This window comes from Rutilus rutilus (genome assembly GCF_951802725.1).
Source record: "Rutilus rutilus genome assembly, chromosome: 25".
NCBI lineage: Eukaryota > Metazoa > Chordata > Actinopteri > Cypriniformes > Leuciscidae > Rutilus > Rutilus rutilus.
The window spans coordinates 22,842,962-22,860,971 of NC_140229.1; the positions used below are offsets into that span (position 1 = coordinate 22,842,962).

The 18,010-nt window shown below is 38.6% G+C and overlaps 1 protein-coding gene across 1 annotated transcript in view; it reads right to left on the reverse strand.

The window, feature by feature from the left end:
- The window catches only part of adamts6 (ADAM metallopeptidase with thrombospondin type 1 motif, 6), an 87,447-nt gene that overhangs the window by 29,891 nt on the left and 39,546 nt on the right, over positions 1 to 18,010 (reverse strand). Inside the window, exons 12-14 of the mRNA XM_084400573.1 lie at positions 10,553 to 10,660; positions 6,443 to 6,588; positions 1,997 to 2,060 (exon numbers count right to left, since the gene is read on the reverse strand). Of these exons, the coding sequence (XP_084256699.1) occupies positions 1,997 to 2,060; positions 6,443 to 6,588; positions 10,553 to 10,660 (318 nt within the window). The remainder of the gene's footprint in view (positions 1 to 1,996; positions 2,061 to 6,442; positions 6,589 to 10,552; positions 10,661 to 18,010) is intronic.

Genomic DNA, 18,010 nt, shown 5'->3' on the forward strand with positions numbered 1-18,010 from the left:
CGTGGTGTCCCTCTTGCCACAATGCTGAACTACCCTCTGAATGGCCGGGACACACTCTCGGCTCCTAAGCACAAACCTGAATAAGTGGATGCACGCCAGCTCCTTTTGTACCCGTATGTACGGGGGAGTGGCACATGCAAATTCCTTTCGCCAATTCTTATTGGCCTTTTCTGAAGTAACAGGGCTCCCAAGTGTGACCCATAGTGTCAGCATTCAACACCACGTCTTGTTCCCTCCATCAGAGAACTGAGGTTACAATAGTAACCGAGACAGTAGTCACAGGAATATAGCACATACTACCATTTAAAACGTAGGGGTCAGTAAGATTTGTTTTAAAATAAATTAATAAGTAAGGATGCATTAAATAGATCAAAAGTGACAGTAAAGACTTTTACATGGGTGCAAAGGATTTCTATTGCAAATAAATGCTGTTCTTTTGAACTTTCTATTCATCAAAGTATATTGAGTAAAAATAATGTATGACGGATTCCACAAAAATGTGAAGCTACACAACTGTTTTCAACATAGACAACAATAACAAATGTTTCTTGAGCATCAATTCATAAAATTAGAATGATTTCTGAAAGATCATGTGACACTGAAGACTTGAGTAATGATGCGGAATATTCAGCTTTGATCACAGGAATAAATTACATTTTAAAATATATTAAAATAGAAAACAGTTTTTTTAAAGTGTTTTAATATTTCACTATATAAAATATTACTGTTTTTTTAATCAAACTAATATGTCTCTTTGCCTCTTGTAATTACAAAAAAAATCCCCTTTCTAAAAAACAAACTATGTATGTGCATCGTGTAATTAACTCACATTGTTATTTAAACATTATTGCCCTAAAGCCAATTAAACTTTAATATGCGACTCGACTTGGCCTCTTTCCATCACAGCATTGTTATTAACCCTAGTCTCCATGTAAACTGGCGGATCATGGAGTCAGCAGTGAGTGAAGGGATGCGGATTAGCTCATTGTTTTGAAAAGTAGAACAAATGATAGCAGACCTTTGCTTGGTACTGAACAATGGCCGTGGCTGGAACCAGAGCCATAGGGGGGCCGTATCCTCAATGACTTAATAATTTCAAAGCCACAGCCATAATAAATCCAGACGTTGGAATGCCCCACATAAACAGCCAGAGAGTGGTGTTCAACCCTTGGTTGTCTCCTTCAAAAAGATTCATTTGATTCCAGGAGGTCAAAGAACCAATTACAATACATCTGTGATGGGGTTGTTGTTTTATAAGCGCTGAATCAGCGCCGGGCTGCTGTCTAAAGCTCCCCAAATCTGACCAAATGTCACCAATAGTCCATATCCACAACACGTTTGTGTTGGACAAGACACTTTCATTTTCAGTGCAAGGGGGTGCTGTTTGTTTTCCAAAGTACACATTCGTTGCTTGTGCTTAACTGTTATTTTTAAGATTTGTGGTAGAAAGGATGCCTTTCACCTTAAAAACCCCATAATGTCCTGTAATGACGTTCCCTTGGAATCAGGAAGTCTGGACGGGACATACTGAAAGGCTTGTCGCTTTTTTCCATTTTTGTAAAATAGTCAGTCCTAAAACCATGATTAGCTGCTCATTCTAGAGAGCATTTGAAATGAAAATGAAAAGTCCAACATTAGTCACCAGAAAAGAAAAGTCACATATCTGTGAATGGAATGGCATTTTTAGATTTAGACTAGAATCTAGAAAACCTCAAAGCTAAAACACACTAAAGCTATATAAAAAATGAATAAAACCATTTTTATTTAAGAAAAACACCACCTTGAAATAGATTAAGGGGGTGGGGGGAAGATTTTCCATTTTACATGAAAATATATGGATTGTGCAGCTAATACTAGGAAATTCTAAATTCTTACATCTAGAATTTTTTTTTCTTTTTCTAAATTCTAAAAATAGAAATATTCTAAAATAAAAAATCCTAAGCATAAATCAAAATCATTCAGATTGCAGCCTCACGTCAGTGTTACAAAAACTCACGTCAGTGTTGCACGATCTGTAGCGCTTCCTTTCTCCGAGACAGTACTTCCCTCCGCCTGTCGGCCTGAAAGAGTTTGAATAAAAAAAGACTCATGAGGTACCATCATGAGAGACAAGGAATCAATGTAAAAAATGCATCCACACACCATTCCAATCAACACCGGACAGCATCTGTACTGCATTTGCTTTTACAGAGGAAGGCAAATGGTCCAGTAACCACAATCTCTACATGCAGCACTCACACACAAGCATATTTTTCCAGATTGAAGTTTAGTGTCCTAAAGATCAGATTGGGTCATCAGATTACACACAAAGCCACATTTCAGATCTGGGTTGTCTTTGCTCTTTTGTTCTGATCAGATCAGTTTAAAGATAATGTGTGTAATGTTTTTCAACATTAAAATACTTCCTTCTATCCAAATTCAACGTGCGAAGACAAATTTAAGTAAGTAATACATAGGTTGACTTCTCATAGAGTGAAAACACTGCTAGGGCTGTAGAAATAGCAGGTAAACCTGTTTGAAAACAATCATTCAAAAAAAATGTAAATTAGAAACAGCACCGGCATTTTGATCAACTCATATGAAATTTGGTGGGAAACATCATATAGAGACCCATCTGACAAAATTTTACCAAAATAATTTTCATTTGTCAAACTATTTGACCCCTACAATAAAATACATTTTTGTGATGTCACCCATAATCACTAATCGACCTGTATATTGTAATACACATCTGTAGCGCCCCCTTTTGACTGTTGTTATGTGGTCAATTTTACCTACAGTTACCAAACTCTATACATTGTTGTTTTCATCAAGCTGGGGAACTTTCAAAATTAAAATCATTAGCTCCGCCCAACAGGATGTTAGCCATTTTGGATTTAATGTGGATTTTTATTTTATTTTATCGCAGGCTATGAATTTTTAAGGCGAGACACGGCAGGCAAAAACATCGATTTTTCATGCAGTGGTCAGTTTTGAGATTTTGGTCTAGTTTACTCCTTCAATATGTGTTCTTTCAAGCTGCTATAAAGAAAAGTTTCAAAATATACATTAAGATGTTTATTTTATTACATTTTGTTTACTTGCGGCAGTAAGTTTCTCCCGAATTTACCAAGAAGTTAGCATTCCAACGCGACACGCCGAGTCCCATCCGTCTACTGAAGTCTGTCATGACCGGTATCGTTGTAAAGCTCTGAGTCTCCTGCACAACGCTATGTAACCCAAATATGGGCATTTCCTTTCTATCAGTAACCAATCGTGAATGTTCAAAGGGGGATTTAAAGCTATTGACGAAATCTCATTTAGAGCTGTTTAAATCTTTAACTGCCGTTTTCTCAAAATGAGTTTTTTGTCATTCTCCAGTACAAACATCTCAGCCTATGTAGCACCTGTGTACACCAAACTTTCCAGTTATACACTTAGCAGTATTCTGAAGATATTTTCAGAGGGATTTGTTAATAAATCATTCCTGGCCTGATTTATGTGACATTTTAATTAAAAAAAAATGGCGGAAATCGATTTTTTAAGGCTATGGACAGTATATTTTGATTTCCTAAGTAATAAAAGCATATATCCTGAAATCCCTCTGAATTTTTATTTTCATCTTGTGTGTAAACAAAATGAAAAAAGAAATTTGCACCTGGCTTTATCATAGGTTCAGATCTATCTACCGAAAATATATGCAAAATCGTGCATATTTAATGAGAGAATGCCTAATTTGCATAATTAAACATACAAATTTCTAAAACTTGTAATACATTTTTTTTATATACTTGTGTAAGTAATCAACTGAGGAAGTTTCATGGTGATATATATTATTTTAAAATTTTACCCTATTCACCTGTAGTGTCTCGCCTGATTTATTGTGATTTGCACCAAACTAGGTCTATATTGCCACAGATTTTTTATATAGTTATGTAGCACAATAGTTATGCACTTCACCTTGAAATATATCCAATCCAGACTCTATCGTTTAACTGGATCTTACATGTTACAAAGTAGAATCAGAAAAAATCTGTTATTTCTACTTTTCTTTTCTTTTCTTTTCTTTTCTTTTCTTTTCTTTTCTTTTCTTTTCTTTTCTTTTTCTAGCCATAGTTATTTACATCAGGTTTTAGTTTGCCCCTTGTTTCATTTATTATCTTCTCTCTTGTCTTGCTTTATCTTGTTGTGTCTTGTCTTGTTCATTGTGAGTCTTGTGTTCTCTAGACCGGGGTAGCAGTCTGTTTCTCAAGTGTCAAGCCTCTGGCTCTGTGAGCCTCTGCCTGGCAGCAAGACTGGTGCTACATCGAAGAGATCATCAGGTCTCTGGTTCCTTGTGTTCCTGCCTTGTCTTCCTCACCATCATCCCACCTGGTGCTGCCTCACTCTCCTTGCTGAGCCCTGTCTACAGTCTTGTCAATAAAACATCACCACTGCTCATTCTGCGTCTGGGTCCTCTCTCTCGCAGAACCGTGACAATTTCAGCCTTACATGGAGTTCCATTGTTCAAGAGCAAGATGCCCTTCAGGCCAGTGATTTCCAATTCTATAAACAATAATCCCCATAATTAATAACCGGGCCCCTAATAAGCCCCTCGAGTATCCACGTATTCTATCAAGGTTGACTTCAGTTCCATAAATGGAAATTCAGAAAACTCTGCAAGCAAATATGAAATGCAGTTTCCATTTGTGTTTGTTTGACAGAGAGCTCAAGACATTTGTACTATCTCCAGTGTCTGTTCAGGTTGTTATGACCAGCAGGGCAGCATGCACTTTTTCCTCATTGCCTTATAAATACTTGATATATGTATCCAGGTCTCTCTCAGTGAACAGCTAAGCTGTTTGGCCATTTCTCAGCAGGTTATTTTAACCCTTGAGGGCAGCATAATGAGGTTTGCCAAGCCTTAGGTGATTCTGGCCATCTTCCTCTGCCTCCCTACGTGCCGTCTGGCACCAAGAGCGGCTGGTTGTGCTGTTTTCTCAGGGCCACTCTTAATGAATGCTTTCCAGGGCAGCTTGGCTTGAAGTGCTTGGGTTTCCTTTCTCTCGGGTAGCCAGGTTTTAAGGGCCGATCATCTTACACAGGTGTTACATATTACACCGGCCACACTCCCGCCACTGTCTGCAGCGAGAGTGTGAGGATAGACATTTCCGCAACCGCCGGGAATGAAACCTAAACTCCATCTACATACAAACCTATTTTGAGCTCCTGTGGCTACCTATGAAAAGTTTGGAGAAACTGGCAAGGAAAAAACCCGGCAAAATTCAAAACTAAAAAATCATTTTGGACCAACAATCATCATTACATTTGCTTGACAAATTGAGTAAGGGTTTTCTCAACATTGCAACATTTAATATTTTAGTCAAATAAAAACATAAAAAAATGAATACAGTGCCTGAGATTGCTACACCTTTTCTGCAGTTTAAGTACACTACCAGTTATAATTAAAAAGGTTTTATTGTTTTGAAAGGAGTCACTTATGCTCTGCATTTATTTGATCAAAAATACTAGAATAGAGTAATAGAGTAAAAATAGAGTAATATTGTGAAATATTATTACAATTTAAAATAACTGTTTTCTATTTGAATACAATTAAAAATGTAATTTATTTTTGTGATCAAAGCTGAATTTTCAGCATCATCACTCCAGTCAGTGTCACATGATCCTTCAGAAATCATTCTAATATGCTGGTTCTTATAAATTGCATTTTAAATATATTAAATAGAAAACAGTTCTTTAAAATTGTAATATTTCAAAATATTACTAATTTTACAGTACTTTGATCAAATAAATGCAACTATTTACATTAAGCAATTAATTAACATTGAGTAATTAATTATTCCAAACTTGACTGGTAGTGTACCTGCAACTGCAACAGTAAACGCTAAAGGTGCGGTCACATTAGCAAAGGTTTTCAGGCAAAAAAGTTCCATTGTTTATTTTCAATAGTCAATTGTCCCACACAGTCCAAAAACATGCAGTATAGGTGAATTGAAAACGCTAAATTGCCCGTAGGTGTGAATGTGTGTGTGTGAGTCCCAAGCCATGTAAAGGGGAGGGTTGGGGAAAATCATTGCCAAGAAAATGCATGGACAGTCTCTCGTGTATGGCAAGAGATGGCCATAGAATCACCAAGAGTCGGATATGACTGAAATGGTAATAGATAGTGTAGTGATATATGAAGTCACAAGTCACACAGACATCACTTTCAAATCAAGCAGCTTTCTGTTGGCCAACACAGAGAATTTACACAACCAACTTTGCAAATCGAAGTCTTTCGCCCTGAAGTAAAATTCAAAATTGTGTGGATTCCTATTAAATTGACTGGATTTCGCTTGAATTGAACTGAATTGTGCACATCTTTGTGCATAAAAGGTGAGACAGTAATGAGACTAGTGTGAGCAGTGAGATGGACCAAATAGGGACCTGTTCAGCTTTGTTCTGGCTTACTTTGCCTACTTACGCTGGGCTGTCACAATGTCGCATGGACGAGGAGACGCCACCACCGCAGGTACGACTGCACTCGCCCCAGGTTGTCCAAGGTCCCCAGCTTCCGTCCACGCTCTGCGGCCATGTCCCAAACGCCACACATTCACCCTGATAACACCACTAACACACAGATATGGAGAAATTAGTTCTTCTAAAATTTTCCCCTCTGCCACAGCTCTCAAATCTATTGAAACCATAGGCGCCGACTTATGTTTCTGCCGGTGAGTGACCACACCCCATACCACCCACAACCCCCATCTTTCTTTCTTTTTTTTATTGGAAACTTGCAAGTGCACATACACCAAAAATAAACATTCTTCACTCTCAGCTGGTTCCTATCCTAGCTTGTTGCGACAGAAACTTTTGACTCTCTTTTCCAGCACTTTAGACACAGTTGTTCCTTTGCGCTTAAAGAAGATTAAAGAAAATAGTCCAGCGCCGTGGTACAACGAGCACACTCGGCCGGGCCCTTAAGAGAGCAGCCAGAAAAATGGAGCGCAACTGGAAGAAAAAAAAAACTAGAGTTTTTTCTCATTTCATGAGAGCACGATTGCATACAGATTGGCCTTAAAACTGCTAGATCTGCTTATTTTTCAACCCTATTAAAAGAAAATAAACAAAACCCTAGGTATTTACTTGAAACAGTGGCTAAATTAACGAAAAATAAAGCTTCAACCCCAGACGTTTCCAAGCAGCACAGACTAAAAACACATCTCTTTGACCTAGCATACACAACACATAAACTTCTATAATTCAATGTTAGGCTACATAGATTAGGTCAGCCGGAACCGGGAACACTCCCCATAAATCCTGATGTACTTGTTACATCATAAGAAGGATGGCGTCTACGCTAATATTAGTCCCTCTGTTTATCCCGAGGTTTACCGCAGTCCGCCGGATCCAGATCTGATGAAGGATCTGAGCCTGGACACGACGACAACGCAGTCCTGAAGTGTCAACTAGTCTCTCCCCTGTGAAGGCCTCCTTCCCTTCCCTTTACCTCTGTACAAATAAAACATTGTCAAAATAGTTCCGGTTCACATGGCTACTTGGAAGCGATAATTCTGTATTATAAATTTTTAAGGCCAGACAAGTCATTTATTTAGGTCAATTTGTAAAGAAAGACTACACGCCAGCCCACATATATATTCAAACGCGCATACCGATAGACTAACGTTCTTTTTACTTGATGGTTACACAACATGATATGTTAAAATGTAATAAAACATCATTAACTTTTTTTGAAAATAGAATAAAAATATTAAAAATCAGATCAGAGACCAACATGAATACCAAGAGTAGATTTAAAAACAACAACAACAACAAAAAAAAGATAGATTTTAAAATGATTTTTTCCATTTATTTATTGTGGACACTCTTGTGTCATGTCATGTTATTAACTCCAATGCCCTTAGCCATTGTTCATCTGGTGAAATGCATCTTGAAATACAAGTAGTAAATAATGACAACATTTTTGAGTGAAATATTCTTTAAAACATAAAAAAAAAAAATTAGAACCTATTATTGGTCCATTTCCTCTTACATTATTAATCCATGAGCATTCCCTTGCTCATTATTACAGTTATGATTGTAATTAGTATGTCCAATAAGTTAACTGCAGCTGTCATTTGAGAGAAATCTCTTGACCAAATCTTGTATCGTGCAAACAGCGCATTCACCTACTGTCCCTAATCTGAATCTACTCCAGAATAAAAACAGACTCAAGGCATTGTAATGCGTCAGGACCACGTGAAATCTTCTCAACACTCTACCTCATAATCCATCCAACCCAGGGGACATGAGGACAAGGATTGGAGACGCTGGAAACTGTCGTCACTGCGCAACTGTGTCAGTAGGTTAAGTTCTGTCTCTTTCTCACTCTCTCCCTCTGTCTGGATGGTTGTTCTTGTTCTCAGACTCTATTTATTTTTTTCGTTCACAGACAGGAAGAACTTGGCAAGGGAAAGGCTGTGTCCTCAGCTACCAGTGTCTGAAATCAGGGTAGTGTGCTAAGACACTAGCAGGCAGGTCCAAAATAACCTCTTAAAGAATGTCTTATCTAACAGACGCCTAGTGAGCTGCCTCCGTCAGCATCATTTTAAGGTACTGTATCATATGCATGCTTTGAAAGTAAAGTATTTTGAAGTTAAAAATATTTACTTTGAATATATAAATTGTTATAATTTGACAAGACTTTCAGCAGACTATTGAATGTTTAAAATGTACAAAATAAAATAATTAATTTTGATTCGTATTTTAAATTGTATTCATTTCAATTTAACCCCTTCACATGTAAAGATCGCCGACGGCCCCAGATTATTGTTGTTCAACATATTTTTATACATTTAAAAATTATATTCTTAATAATTTAATTTTTAATGTTTGAGCTTATATATCTCCATATTAATAACAGTATGAGTAATTCTGAGTCTTGAACTGTAAACTCTCAAGTGTTGACTTTCTAAATATATGTTGATTATGTGTCTATTCAGAATGACTTGTGAGCAGCAACTTTTTTATTTTGGGTATGTCATGTATGCCACACTTGCCAAAATAGGGGGTGTGCATAAGGGGTACATTTTGAATACAGAAATTGTTTATTATAATTTGACATGCCAGTTAGCCGATTATGGAACTCACACAAGAGTCACACATTTTTTAATAATCTGCCCAGTGGACATGATTGTTGGCTGATGCAGATCAAATCAAAATGGATGGTTATTGGTTGGTATATTGGCTTGTAGTCTCAGCCTCAGACTCAACTTCCATTAGACTCAACTCAGAGACTTCAGACAGTTGGCTGAACATCTGATGCCTATAGCACATTTAACTGTAAACACTTTTTCGATTTTCGTCATCTAGTTAGATGAATGTCTGTGAGACGTGTGCGATGTTCTATAATGGTCCGCCTGGAAACTAATGCCGTGATGCCAAACCCCCTCATGGAAGAAGAACACTATAGTGTTTACAACTGTGAGAATGAACACTTACAACTAAATCAACTATGCAGAATTTTCAAAGTATGTGAAGCTCGCGGCTCCAGTGTTGCAGTAAACTTGCACAATGTTCCTGAATTAATAACTGATTAAATGCATGCCGGTTTATTATCTTAGGCTGTCCTTGGCCAATGAAAGCTGCGATAGAGTCCAGACCTTCTGTCGTCAGTCTGAAGGTCTGGCTACGCGAGACTAATTGGCTAGTATCTCACTAAAAGTATATTATATATCACTATTACATATATTATTTATTAATAAAAGATTGTGATTTATTTTTATTTTATAAAAATAATAATAATATGCACTGATAAATGAGGGCATTTATTAAGAAAGCAAGTAGAGTACATTTTTATTTCATGTTGTCACATCACATGAAAAAGAAGGGGAAGAGAGTCCTAAGAAGCAGATCAAGAATGAATTCTGCCTTATAATGGGTGGCTTTTTGGCATTGTGCTTCCTGCAGTGTTCGACAGCCATTCTTTACGATGTGACAAATTCATTATCAGTGCTGATGGTGGAAAGCACATTCAGTAGCATGTGTGGTCACTCCTTTTTCTCTGCCTTTCCATTTCTCGTCTTTCTGGAGCTGGCAGGGCCTCCCCTCCATTACACGCTGGGTGAGAAATGGCTGACATTCGTATTCCTTTGATGCTGACCCAGCCAGGGGCAGACATAAGTACGCCACCCGCTAAAAAAAAACAGCGGCTCAACCTGGGGCTCGCTGCTTGTCCAAGACAACGCACAAGAGCTTGGCAGTAAATAGATCCATTGAGCGAATGGTAACAAAGATCGACAGCTCGTGGTCCTCTTCCATTCTTCCTCTTGAGCCATCCTACGAGCGAGGACAATGGCCACCCTAATCTTTGTTAAAACTGTCTCTCTAACCTGGCCCGGCAGAAAACTGATGACCCAAACGCTGCTTGCATGAGTGAACACTGGGAATAGGCTTTCTTATTCCCATATCTGGTACAATGAGAGCATGGCCAGACGCCATACCCGGAGCCATGAGGAGTCCGTTTCCCATTACCTGCCATTTCATAACCTTTCCCATTGCATAAAATTTTCCCCCTTATGGCACACTGACTTACCCCCTTTTCAATGGTGCTGGTCTGGCACAGGGTTCCTTCTGCGGCGGGGATACTGTTGGTGACACAGCGATTACTTTTGCTAAGGCACCAGAGCTCTCTACACACTTCCTAGGAAAGAAGGCAAAAGCAAGTTGGTCAGAATATATAAATTTCCAAGAGAGACCAGAAAAAAATGGAAACAAGATTAGCATTGTGCAGTGGGCTGGCTTCCCCAGCAGGCTTTTAGAGACCCAATGAAATCGCTTCTTTCTTGCGTTGACATACCTATTGAAACAAGATGTTTGGGTGGGGCATACTGAAAGGATACTCCCCCTTTTAATAGCCAGTAGGCTGTAGTTACGTCACTGCTACATGAACATGCTACTTGCTAGTCAGTGGCAGGTGGTTTTCGTTGAGGAGACATACTTATTCTAAAAAGAATTTGATTGGACAAAATCTGATTTGACATGACAAATTATGCATTACACAGCAAGCAAAAACAGTTCCCTTTTATAGTGGAACTCAACACTGAATCTTGGATTTACACTATGGGGAACGCCATCAGCGTGATTGGTGATGGCGTCTGAAGCATGCGCTAAGGGTGGAACGGTTCATGAAAAAAATCTGAACTGTTCAATTCACTTGTCACGATTCGAGACACGTGTGTATTGTTTGGGTCCGGCCACGCGCAGCGTAACTTGTTTTTTATCATTTGGCATGGAGGTCAATGTTAGGGGTGGTGTGGTGCAATGGATAAGACACATGCCTTTGGTGTGAGAGACCCGGGTTCAAATCCACTGTGAGACACCAATGTGTCCCTGAGCAAGACACTTAACCCCTAGTTGCTCCAGAGGCGTGCGACCTCTGACATATATAGCAATTGTAAGTCGCTTTGGATAAAAGCGTCAGCTAAATGAATAAATGTAAATGTAAATGTTAGGAGTGTCGAGTGCTGCAGTTCAGCAGGTCAACTTCACTGAGGCACCGACAGTATCGTTTCGGTCTACTGTGTGGGATCATTTTGGATTTAGTGCTACATATGACGACGGCGGCGGTTAGAACATGGTGGATAAAACCACGACAGTTTGCAAACACTGTGCAACACGTGTTGCTTATGCTAATGGAAACACTTCCAATATGTTAGCTCATCTGCGGAGACATCACCCTAATGTGTCAACTGACAGCGAAAGAAAGAGAAAGTCGGGTAGGAAAGAACAACTTCTACTACCCAAAGCATTTAAATAACACTAATAAATGTAGGCACTGACAGTGACAAGAAAGCCTATTCTTTAAATTTGACAATAAGTGTTTTTGTTCTCAGCTACAATTAGTTTAAGGCCAACTTTTTTACAAATAAATGAAAAGCCTTGCTGTATCAGAATCCCACAGATTTCATTTATGATTGTCAGTGTCACAATAATGTGTCTATTCCTAAGATCAAGCTGCCTCATTCTTTCAGTTTTTTTTATTACATGACCTTGAGAATAACCTATTTTTTAAATACTGTAAATGGTAGATTATAAGGCTATATATTTTATGCTGATGTATGGTATTTCTAAAGTGGTAAAAAGAAAAAAAACATTAACAATGTATACCGAATCTAACCGAAAACCGTGACCACAGAGCCGTGATACAAACCGTACCGAGGATTTTGTGAACCGTTCCACCCCAACATGTGCCATATAGCATCCCTTCTTTTTACTGGGCACCTTATCGAGTGCTGGGAGTCTTTGGATCCTGGACGAGTCCAGGCAGGGTGAGAGCACTTTCCCCAATTGCTTTGGGATAGTAGAGCTGAAGCTCCCCTGCGGTTGCCTAGGGGTTGAGTATTTAGGGTCAAGGATAGCGAGAAACAATATTTCTAGCAGTTCACGTATATGCTCCCTCTGGAGGTAGTGGTGGGCCAAGCCAAGGTCGCAGTTTAAAACGTTCTCCCTAGGCAAGTATTCCCTATGGGCTGTGTCAAATAAAAAGAAATTTACCTAGCTTAACCTTAGTGCTCTCTCTTAGACCTCATGTGGCTAATGCCTGGCCCGCAAGGAAGGGAGGAAGGTTGTAAAGGCCAGGACTTTCCTTGTCCCGGAGGAGAGAAGCTTGGATAATGGCCAAGGGAATATTACCACTTGACAGACTTGCTTTTACCCATAAATAGAGCTGTCAATAGATTAAACATTTTAATTGTGATTAATCGCGCCCTTTTGTTGAAATACAGAACAGGACCACATGGAGATGGCAAAAAAAAAAAAAAGATCCATTCAGAATTACTAAACACAGCAACATAGACATGACAAATCAAAACATTAACCTGAATGTGCGTGGAAACAACCTGAATCTAGTGAAATGTGTCTGTGCGTAAATACAATGTGCCATCAGTGCATCGAGAGCGCGCATTCATATAATGGACTCATGGATGCTTACTGTACGACTCCTGTATGTCACCGCAATCGTTTTTACCTTGATTGCAATCCTCATCCATCAAAACTTTACTAGCAAGACGCTGGTTTGCTTTATCAAGCCGGGAAATGTAGTTTGCACATCATCTGGCCATACAGCGGTGGGATGTTTTGACGTTAAATGCGTTATTTGCATACATTTTTAGTGTTAATTGAATGCGTTAATGCATTAACGTTGACACCCCTACCCATAATTCACTGTATATGACTCAAATTCACAGCATTTACCAATATAAAGCTGCTTGGTTTGGAAGTGATCAGTAAGCAGTGCTTCATGGACAATGGACCTTCTTTTGAATGCAAAATTTAGCCAAAGTTTTGCTAATGTAAGTATCTAAGCTTTTTTAGAAGACGTTTTGTTGCTCATCAAGTTAAGTTGCAAAATCAGTAGGACTCCCTAAAATTTACACAACGAACTTAGCACATCACAGCTGGAAATGGGTTAAAAAAGTATTGGCATAGTGAGGATGAATTGCGAGAACTCCCTTATAAGTAGCTGACAAATGTACCAAAGGGCTAACTTCCATGTGCTCTGAAAGAACTATGCTGGGGCCTGAAAGATATAATGCTCTCCGTATACAAGTGTAGCTTTGTAGAACCCTGCATTGTATTTCCCAATAAAGTGCACAAAGTCCCTTTAATGCTTGAACTTCACAGGATTTACAGGACAGAGAAGTGCCCCCATGAAAAAGACTTATGATAGGGAGCACCGCCACTGACCCCAGGTCAGTAAATAAGACTCAGCTGGCCAGCCCATCCAGATTAAATAAAGCAGCAAACTGCCACTCTCAGGTTGCAAAAGCTCCACCTCTGCAGCTGGTTTTAATAAGGTTTCCTGCCGGCTCATTCGAGATGCTCATGCTGAGAGGGTCAGAGGGGTAGGCTTGACCAGCAAGACTCAGGCACTGACGGGCTTAAACTGAGAGTGCAGGGTAGCATAAAAATTGGCCTACTTCACTAAGACCAAAGTAATTACTATCAAACTTTTTTAGAATTTTCCGAGCCACTTCTGGTATGAATTTGACAAAGATGGCATTCTAGTAAAACTACTAAAAGAGTCAAATTGACTAATATCAATGTATATGACAGCTGAGTCAGGTGCAAGATATAATGTAATATTATGCATATGTTGTCCATATATCTGATTAATCACAGGTGTATGATGTTTGAGTTCATTAACCACCCATGCAAAGAGGTCAAATAGTCAAATAACCAGCTGAAGGTGAACATACCACAAAAACTATACAATTATTTAATGTTTTGAAGTGAGGAAATGTTATGACATCATGATATGCAAAACATGGGTGACATCGGCATAAAAGTTGTCACAAGTTTACTCGTCCATATCCAGCCTCCAGCGTCAATATGACCCAGAAACGTCGAAATTGCCGAACCCACTTTCCCATACTAGGTGCTCTCCACTGCCACTAAATATTTTTTTATGATGTTCCCATATTCCATGGTGATAATCTCCCCATATGCAATGCTAATTAATTGATGGTTAAATAAACAGAAGGATAAAGTCTAATGCCTCCCACATCCTCCCTAGTTACTAGATCCAAACACCACTGATCTGATTAAGAAATAGATTTCCACTGCCTTTGTCCTAAAGGCACAATAGGTTCAATGTTTTTTTTCCCCCACACCATTCAGGATGTGTATGACAGCATTCCAAGAAGGATTGAAGGCAAAAGGTGGTTGTGCACCTTATTAGGTCTTTGATATTAATATATTTTTAGGTTTCGAATGTTTCGTCCACCCCCCTGGGTGTGTGTTTATCTCTCCGTAACAGTTTTTCCAAACCAAATTCAAACCTCTGGTTCGCTGGTGTGGTTATAATTCTCCAAAGGCATGTATAAAACAGATGGTTGGCAGAAAAAAAAAGATTGTCAGAATCCACTAACACTACACGCTGTATTAAACTTGAGCCAAGGGAATGCAAGACTTTTTTTCTTTACATGACCGTCTTCCATGCTGATCTATACCACAGTTATGAGCTTAAGAGAGAAATTACAGGGTTCTCTATTTGGCATGCGTTCATCCACTGTCGGATATATCTCTCAATGAAACAAAAGAACTCTGTAATCTCGGGTAATTTAATTCTTTTCTGGTGTAGAAAGCAAAGCCGCATATTTGTACTAAGCAGAGCGCCATCTCTTATTGATCATTAATTTTCCTGGCTTGCTTCAAGCTCTTTTTTCCCCCCTGTGTCAGTTTATTTGCTTAAGTTTGTTATTCTTTGGGTAAAATCATTATCATTTCCAAAAGTCTGGGGATTCGGCAGGAAAAGAAACAAACCTCAAGTATGGACTTTCTCTGAAAGATATGTGGCCCGACTTCAAACGGTCCTCGGCAAAGCTCGTTTCAGGTGCTGATAAAACAACAATCTTTAATTTCGACAACATGAATGGCATCATGTGACATACTACAAGAGAGTATCAACTTGGCAGCCTCCCTTCTAGCCCTCAAAGGAAGTGAAAATAATCTCAGCTGATTGCTATCACCTGTGTTTCTTAAAGCTTCCAAAAGTTCTCCGCAATCAGGGCAAGTGTTACAAAAACTTAAACTCGATATATTCTTTACAAGTCCAAATGAGACACCACAGCACTCACTCACAGCACGTTTTCCCCCTCACTGCTCTGTACATCAGAGAGCTCTTCTTGTAATGTTGCCTGCTGAACAAATCATGTCCTTTGGCTAGTCTCCTCTGGGTCAGTGGTAAAAATAACTGCTTGACCTCCGGCTTCATGTCTCCTCAGAGCTCTTTAAGTAGCTGTCTTGCTCTCTATGTCCAAACCGCCTTCTGAATTGTCCAGTGTTATTAAAATCAGCTCTTGGATTTAATACATATGCAGCAGGTTCTGACCTCACAGGTAAAGCATCAAGAATGTAGCAACTATCTGATGTGTTCACATTATATTACTCTGTGTCCTGGCATTTTCTAGCAAAGCACACTTGGTTAGGACAAAAATTCATATTTACATTGAATATTTAGTGCTTTTCGCTTCATTGCATTGGTTGCAGTTAGGTGATGTCTCAGTAACATATTTTAAAGGTTCTTGAAACAGCACCTAAAAAAGTAATCCAAACAAAATGCTTTTGGAATGTTTTGAAAACACCTACTTGGTAAGTTTCTTTAAATAGACTCAAAATGTCAATATAATGTGTTTTAACGATGAAAACAAAACCAGCTATTAAAATAATGCAATCTGTACATTTGAATGAAGCATTTCAAAGACAATACAAATACCAAGTCCATAAACTGCTTACAAACAGACTTCACCCATTGTTGGCATCGATTTGGGATATTTACCACAACAACCAATATTTAACTTAAAGCTGCAGTCCGTAGTTTTTCCTCTTTGTCGCCATCTCTGTTCGAAATCTGCAATTGCAGTTATTTGCGGAATTATCAACTTTACGTGGGTTGTGTTTTGAGGAGAATGTGCGGCTGTCAGTCACCACGCTAGTGGTGTGGATACTGTCATTCAGAATCACAGATTCTACTTTTTGGAAATATGACCAAAATAATAATTTTTCCCCGGAACATGTAATTTGAGCAAGTAAGTAACATCCACTTTTGTTCTGACTAACTAAGGGGAAAAAAAGCATTGCAGTAAATCACGCTGATTAAATCTAATGATCGCTTATCATATCACGTCAAACCGTTCAAATTATACTTTGTTCTCAAATTGTTAATGTTAACAACATCAGCATTGCCTGACTACATTTAATGCCCTTCCCATATTTATCCTTGTTTTCGCATGGGCCAGTTGCAGTCTCTTTTTTTTCTGTAGCCACTCCGAAGTCTGAAGTCTTTTGCATTTTACAACGGGTTAATCTCCAGTTGTCACTGGTGATTGTCATTTGAACCTTTCTGGATCCGCCATCAAATTGATATGTTTATATCAAGTGCTGTGAGAAAAGGCTATAAATTTCCACCTCCAACATCCTCACGCAATATAGCCTATACTAGCCAGGACACCTTCTTTATGGGTACAGATGTGACGTAATGACGCAAAGACATGCTCGAATTTCCCGCGGAAATCCACCAGTACCACTGGAATAAAAAATATTATTACAAGCTTACCGTTTTGAATCGAGCTAAGGCAAGCATATAGTTTTGAACACTGGCTGGTTATGTACTTGCTCAAAAATTTATTTCGGATCATTTTTAACTCAAAAAAGTTATGGAATGCAGCTTTTAGTAATTCTAAAAATGTCAGAACAACATTTCTCCAGTGTTTAAAAAATCCAACATCTACCGCATTATGTACATAATTCAAAAATGTCATCAACTTTCTCCTGAATTTTAACCCGGGACATCATTCACTACCCTCCTCCTCATTCATTTTTTAAAGTTAGACATTAACCTTCTTAGTATTCCTCAATAAATTAATTCTAAACAATATAACAGGAAAAAAATAATACAATTATAAAAGAATGCCCGGTTTCCCATTCATTTTTTGTACAAAACTGTATAGGGTCGCTAACGACCCGAGGTGTGTAGCAGTGTAAGTATATTTTTTCTGCACAAAAATAATCGAATCTTTGATGACAGAATAAGTGGAATTCATATTTACTCCACAAGCTGGAAATGTCTGATACACAATGATGAAGTGACGTTTCACTCACAGTTACCGCAGGCAGAAAACAAAAGAATAGGTAGGATCATCAGCAAAACTTTAAATGGCTCAACAATATTAGTGTCACTGACACTTTATGGTGGATCTGGTGAAGAAGCTGTCAGTGATATATTAATTTTGATGTTTAAGATGTTGGAAATGATAGTTTTCAGAATATGTTTGAGATCGCGAATATTAGCCAGATGCTAAATGTACTGTGAAAAGAGCTCTGACGATGACAGTGATGATGGTAAGGATCTGCTCAAACTGAACCCTTCCGAGCTCACAAGGTAACAAATTATGCTTTATTTTACTGTTCTGTAATTGTTACTCTAATATTAGGAGAGTTTTATACAGATCCATATAGATCCGGGTCGTTAAAGACCCGGATATGTAATAAT